At 41.5% G+C, this 7,250-nt stretch overlaps 1 protein-coding gene across 1 annotated transcript in view; it reads left to right on the forward strand.

Moving 5' to 3' along the window:
- Window positions 1-6,861: 6,861 nt before the first annotated feature.
- Window positions 6,862-7,250, forward strand: part of LOC123256412 (Fanconi anemia group A protein-like) — a gene marked incomplete at its 3' end in the record, with an annotated part of 7,256 nt that continues 6,867 nt past the window's right edge. Inside the window, exon 1 of the mRNA XM_044685030.1 lies at window positions 6,862-6,937. Within this exon, the coding sequence (XP_044540965.1) occupies window positions 6,862-6,937 (76 nt within the window). The remainder of the gene's footprint in view (window positions 6,938-7,250) is intronic.

The following is a 7,250-nucleotide window of genomic DNA, read 5'->3' on the forward strand; positions in this document are numbered from 1 at the left end:
AGAGAGAGAGAGAGAGAGAGAGAGAGAGAGAGAGAGAGAGAGAGAGAAGGCGGGGAGAGAGGAGAGGAGAGAGAGAAGAAGAGGAGAGGAGAGGAAGAGAGAGAAAGAGGAGGAGGAGGAGAGAGAGAGAGAGAGAGAGAGAGAGAGAGAGAGAAGGAGGGAGAAAAGGGGGGTAGTTTAACTTAAGTAACCTTTTTTTTGTGCTCTCCAATAAGATAGCTGTGATGAGTGAAAGACTTTACTAGCTACTAAAAACAGGGTCCCCCCCCCCACTCTGACGCCTCCTTCTCTAGTCCTCTTCCAAACTGTCTCCATCATATTTTTAAATAGAATGCTGCATCTACGCACCCTTATCCTTCAGTTTAAAGCACTTTCTAAATGTGATTGTGTAGAGGGAGAGAATCCACCCACTTTTTTCCCACAGAATCGGATTCTTTCAGGAAGCTCTACATCACTCATTTAGGAAATGTGCAGAGAAGCACAGGTGTCAGCAGCTTAAGGTTTTTACAGACTGCGTTGTGACAATGGGAACAATTGGCAGAAGAGCTACTCAGTTGGGCACTCGCATAGATGATACCCAGTTGGAATATTCAGTGTGGGAGTATGTGCTTGCATACATTTCTCTTTGTTGATGAGACTGCCTTTTGGCTCAGGGTCAGTTACTAAACGTTGGACTTGGCATGGAGTTCTGTCCTCTGTACTTTCATGGGCAAACTTCAAAGCTTTAGAAAAAAAACAACTGCCTAAACTTCACAACCTTCATGGGAAACTGCTAAGCACCAGCATTCCTATTTTGGAGATGAGAAAACTAAGGCATGGAAAGGTTCATTCATTGGCTTATGTTATTGAGCAATTTTGGAGTAGTAGTGAAAGGATCTCAGGAATTCTACTCCCTCCCTCAACTTTGATGTTTCAATTTCATTGAAAGAAAGAGACTTTTAGAACAAAGGTTCCCTTTGCCTATTTAATTATAACTTTTCCTTGTAATCAAAGAGAGACAGGCAAAAACAAGCATATTTAAAATGGAGATATTCCAAGAGAAGGAAAGAATCTTTATGACTTCTATAGAGTTATTTTTGATGTTAGTCAACAAACATTTATTAAGCACCTAGTATGTGCCAGCACTGTGCTAAGTTCTAGAGCTACAAATACAAAAACAAAAAACAAACAAAAAGGCTCTACTCTAAAGTAATTACAAAAATCTAATTGGAGAAGACAGTACTCAAGGAAGTGGAAAAGGAGATTGAGGAGGGAACGTGCCAAAATGGAGCAGGATAGGGAGTATGATAGAGCAATCCAGAGGAGTATAGCCAGGTGGGAAATTAAAAGATGGCTGGCCTGAGTACTGTCCTTTAATGGAGATTTTGGAAGGAGTGCCCTGCTCTGCCCTCCAATCAGCAGATAGCTGGTATACCAAACACTTCATAGTTTATTGTGTTATTTTGTTTTCAGTGGGTGAGATTGTTTTGTTTTCAGTTACATTATACATAACACATACAATAATTATATATACTTCAGTTACATATACACAACAATGTATATACAAACGTATATACATTGTACATATAATATATATGTATATATTATACATACATAATGCTTTCTGGGATATATACAGAATCATGGTAGGACACACAAATGCTGAAAGAGTTATATACATTACTGTATAAAGTAGATCAGAGCCCACCCCATGGAGCATGTGTGGGATGAGCCTGAGCCCTGGCCCCTTCCAAAAGGCACATGTGTTCTGGTCCTTTGCTAAAGGACCAAGGACAGACCACTGACAAACCAAAGCCTATTGGAAGGGTCCAGGGCTCAGGTCCAACCAACATATGCTGAATGGGATGGGCCCTAATACATTTAATATAGCTAGTAAGTTTCTAAAAATATATATTACATTCAACATTTGTATATTCTACTATAGCAATGCAAACATTACAGAACATATTTGATGACAAAAAAAGTTCCCACCCATTGGAAACAAAACAACACAATATACTATGGAGGTATTTTGTACAGTCTTTGTTCCAAGTGGATTATAACACACTGGGAACTTTGTAGATGGTTTTAACCATTGTGATTCAGTGGAAGCTAGTCATGGAGCTGGAACAGGCTTCCAGAAATCCCAATACTGTACCTTTAGACAGTCCAACCAATCTCTGAAATCCCTGTAGTAGTTCTGCATTTAGTTGGTTTGTTTTTTAATAAGTGTTTATTCTCAGTTTTGAAATAGGTGTTTGGGTGCTTCAGAGAATTTGGATCTATTGTGTCTGCCCTCCAGAATTGGGTAAATGGAATTGACTAATCTTTGAGAAGATCATGAATGTGCCTGATTTTTATTAATCATCAAGATAATTCAGACTTGTCTGCCCTAATCTTCAATTCTCTGTAAGCAGCTTATTCCATTTAGAGGAGGACTCTTTTTAGGATGACATAATCAAGGAGAAAATGTAGTTCCCCAAAGGTTAATAAACTTTTCACAAATTCGTTTAAGAGACTCAGTGTGGATCAGTGGAAAGGGCATTGACTGTGGAGTCAAAGGACCTACATTCACATAAATCCTACAAATAATGGTTATTATTCTTGTGACCTTGAACAAATTACTTAATCTTACAAAGTCTCAGTTTCTTCCTTTTTAAAAATGAGAGGGTTGACTAGATGGTCTCCAGGCTATCTCTAAATCTATGATCCTATAAATAGTTAAGGTTTCCAGCATTAAATTTTGTGACAATAAAATTTATGATTCTGGCTTAGTTTGGTGACAAGCAAAGGTTTAGAACTTGACTGGGATAAAATGACAAACAGAAGGCTGCCTTTTTTTATTTTCCACTCAAGGTCAGTTTGAGGACGCATATCTAGTATATAACTTTCAGAAAGGAAGTTTATTTCTTGATCTTCCTCTGTATCTGTTCTCTACAATTGTAACATTTGCAACATCACGATTATCAGCTGTTTTGAGTATGAAAAAAATTATCATGCCATGAGTACTGGGACACAAACTATACTCAGAGAAGTGAATGGGGAAAATGTGGCATAAGGGATTCAATCCTCTTCAAAATCAAGAGATGTCTTCTCTAAGTATTTTCTTGATCATTTGTTTTCTATCTAGACTCAGATTTGCTCCAGTCCCAAACTCCTATCTTTCAGCAGTCTTGGGTTGAGGACACTAATTGTGATAATTATGAACCAACAAATCACCCTCACTGCTCAATTGATCATGAAAACCAAAAAAGCCACAGTGAGGCAGACGGTTTAAAGGCACATAATTTCAATTGAAAGATAAAAGGGAGCATACATCATTAGATAGTTATGGTCATCTGCTAAGTGCTAAACGGGTTTGGAAATTTTCTGAAGGGACTTTACAAGGGAATTGGGATTGGAGTTGCTCAAACCACTGGGAATTCTCAAAAGCCATTATCATCAGTTTTCCTTGAGCCAGTGACTTTTATTGATTTTCATGATGCAAACTCCTTTCAACTTAGTCCTACCTTTAAGGGCATGAACATATGCCCAATATTTATTTGAGAGGTTTGTCCCTGTCATAAATAAATGTTTAAACTGGGACAATGTCAAAGTGACATTCCATAATGACTATTTTTCTTTCTCTCTTTCTTGATCATTTCCATACAAAAATTGTCATCCAGACTATAGAGTATCTGTCTGGTTCCAGGGCCAGGCATACAGAGAGTAAGATGTTGGAAGATTCCATAAACTGGTTAGGTGGAGGACTAGAGGTAAGGGTAGGAAATTGGAGAAGGGAGTCAGGAGAGCTGCTCAAGATTACAGCTGGAGGTAAAGGAGAGTGACAATGAAGCTATCTACCTCTTACACATACTCCTTTTGTAAAGTACTTTGAGATGAAAGATCCTGCAGGCACTCCTTCCTCTTTCTCTATTGTGCCTCTTGATTCATCATATTTAGAGGTAAAAGGAACCTTAGATATAAAGTAGCCCAGCCCCTTCATTTTATAAATGAAGAAAGTAGGGTCCAGAGAGGAGAAGGGACTTATTCCATTAGCAAGCATGCATTAAATATACAAGACATAAATGAAATAGTCCTGAACCTCAAAGAACTTAACATTTTATAGGGAAAGGTAATTTTTTTTATTCATTTTTTTTAAACCCTTGTACTTCGGTGTATTGTCTCATAGGTGGAAGAGTGGTAAGGGTGGGCAATGGGGGTCAAGTGACTTGCCCAGGGTCACACAGCTGGGAAGTGGCTGAGGCTGGGTTTGAACCTAGGACCTCCTGTCTCTAGGCCTGACTCTCACTCCACTGAGCTACCCAGCTGCCCCGGGAAAGGTAATTTTAACATTATAATATCTATAAAATAAATACAGTGAAATTGGGGGAAAACTTTATCAGCTTGAGAAGTATCAAGAAAAGCTTCATTTAAGAGATTGTACTTGAGCTGAGGATTCTAAGAGGTAAATTAGTTTTGTGATAAAAAAAAAAAGAAGATAGATTACCAAGGGTAAAGACTTGAGGCAGGGAAATCTGGTAAAAGATTATTGCAATAGGTCAAGTGAAGAGGACATCCATGGTCATGTGCACGGAGAAGAAGAGATGTCACTGAGGTAGAATCAACAAGATTTGGCAATTGGTTGGATTTGTGAAGAGTGAGGATGACACCAAGGTTGTGAAACTGGGTGTCTAGAAGGATGATGGCAACCTTAGAAGAGATAGGCAAGTTCAGAATTTTTGAGAACGACAAGCTCCAATTTGGGTATGTTGAATTTGAGATGTCTATAAGGACTTCTAATTGAAATGCCCAATAGGTTATTAGTGATATAAAATTGGAGGTCAAGAGGTAGGCTAGGGCTGAATGAATAGATCTGTGAATCATTTACATAGAGAGGATAATTAAACCTACAGAAATTGATGAGATTACTGCAAGTAGTAAATAGCAAAACTTATGATTTAAAATCAAGTCCTCTGACTCCAAATCCAGGGATCTTTCCAATATCCTATATTTGCCTCCTATGCTGATTGGTCCAAGCTTCTAGCTACATCCATTTGGGAAGAATCTAGGGATTCTTTGTTACCTCCCAAGTGTGTCACTGCTTTCTATGTTTTCTTATTTATGCCTTCCCCCTAAGGATTCTGTTGTTCTACCCTTTGACCTTATACCCTCTATTCTTTCCATCTTTCTCCTGTGTATTTTTATATCTTGCCCTATAATATCTGTCCTTTGTACCAAGATACTTTCCTCACTTTTGCTTATTTCCATCTTCCATTTATCTCATTTCCAGTTCATTCCTGAATTTTCAGAGGGTTATGGGGAGTGAATTCATAAACCTGAATTTCATGAATCTCATTTTCTTTACTTCACAGAGATGGTTTGCCTTTCTCTGACATTCTGCTTCGCTCCAGGGAATGAATCCTAGCTTGTCAATTATAGACTGCTTTCCACATGGAGGAATTTAAAGTCTTCTATGAATGTCACAATATCTGTGAATACCACACCTAACCCAGTGCTCTACACACCATGTGGCCTCTCCAAATATAAATGAATACGAGTTCAATAAATATTAACACTTTGTCATTTTAAAGAAGGATTAAAAAACAACTTTGAAATTAAAGTAGTTTTCAGATATGACATTTTTATCACACTCTTTTTTTTTTTTTAAACCCTTGTACTTCGGTGTATTGTCTCTCATAGGTGGAAGAGTGGTAAGGGTGGGCAATGGGGGTCAAGTGACTTGCCCAGGGTCACACAGCTGGGAAGTGGCTGAGGCTGGGTTTGAACCCAGGACCTCCTGTCTCTAGGCCTGACTCTCACTCCACTGAGCTACCCAGCTACCCCCATCACACTCTTGTGAGGGAGGTAAATAACAAATCCAGTCCCCATTCACCGTAGAGATGGGCAAACTGTGATGCCAGTCTTTGAATCAAGAGGTCGCTAGATGGCTCAGTACTTTGAGAGCCAGGCCTCAGGACTGGGTTCAAATCTGACCTCACACTTCACCCCCATTGCCTAGCCCTCACTGCTCTTCTGTCTTGGAGCCAATACACAGTGTTGATTCTGAGATGGTACAAAAGTGACTGACTTTTAAAAATAACATCCAGTTTGCAAAATTCCTGAGTCCTGACCAAATGATGGAGCTAACTGCCAGGAATGTCTTTTGTACTTCTTTGAAGGAAAATGAGGGCTTTCTTCCTATCCAGCCTTCTGACAAAGTGGCTCTGGAGTCAGAGACTTGCGTAAAATCCTTTCTCTGCCATTTTTCTGTCTATGTGACCTTGGACAGTCAGGTAACTCGCTGGGCCTCATCTTCCTCATCTGTAACAAATTCTAAGGCACCTTCTAGCTCTAAGATCTCTGGTCAGATCTCCCAAATCTGCTTGGTGTGTTGGCCTGGGAAACTGTAGGTGCTCCTCAGGCCTTAAATGAAGTGAATTAGAATGAACAAGCACACACACACACAAAACCCCAGCCCATGACTATATTCTATTTTTTTTTTAAACCCTTACTTTCTGCTTTAGAATCAATACTATGTATTGGTTCCAAGTCTGAAGAATGGTAAGGGCTAGGCATTGGGAGTTAAGTGACTTGCCCAGGGTCACCCAGCTAGGGAGTGTCTGAGGTCGGATTTGAACCTAGGACCTCCTGGCTCTAGTCCATTGAGCCACCCAGCCGCTCCGTATAAATGCCTACATTCTTTGCCACTACCAAGATGGCCGCCCCAAAGTTGCTCACAGTCGCCACCACCAAGATGGCCCCTAGCGGCGGGTGGGTGGGACCTCGGAGGCAGCATCCAATGGCTTCAAAGGCCTCGTCGTGGCCAATGAGCAAACGGCGTGAGCGCGGGAGTTAGGGGAGGCGCGCGCCAGCGGCGGGGTCGAGTGTGGAGGGCTCGCTATGTCTGCCGGGTCTGCTCACTCGCCTCCAGTGCCGGCACCGGGCCGGCGTAGGAGGGCCTTGTCCGAGCTGCTGGGTATGTGGCAGCGGGAAGAAAGGCGGGAGGGTGAGACCGGGCCGCCCTTTCCCAGGAGAGGGTGCGGAGACACCGACTCGTGCCCGTTCTTCCTCCTGCCTGCCCCCGTCTCCTTTGGGGAAAGACAGTCTCGTTCCCTCCCTTGGTGTGGCTGCCCTCCTCCTTCTCCTCCCCCTCCCCACGTTTTCTCTCCTCTTCTTTCCCCAATTCCTCCGCCGCCTTCTCCCCTCTTGTGTCCCTTTTCCCACTCCTTCTACCCCTCCCCTTTGCCATCCTCTTCCTCCGGCTTCCTCAGTTCATTTCCCCCCCTTCC

Source organism: Gracilinanus agilis, unplaced genomic scaffold, assembly GCF_016433145.1.
Source record: "Gracilinanus agilis isolate LMUSP501 unplaced genomic scaffold, AgileGrace unplaced_scaffold58667, whole genome shotgun sequence".
NCBI lineage: Eukaryota > Metazoa > Chordata > Mammalia > Didelphimorphia > Didelphidae > Gracilinanus > Gracilinanus agilis.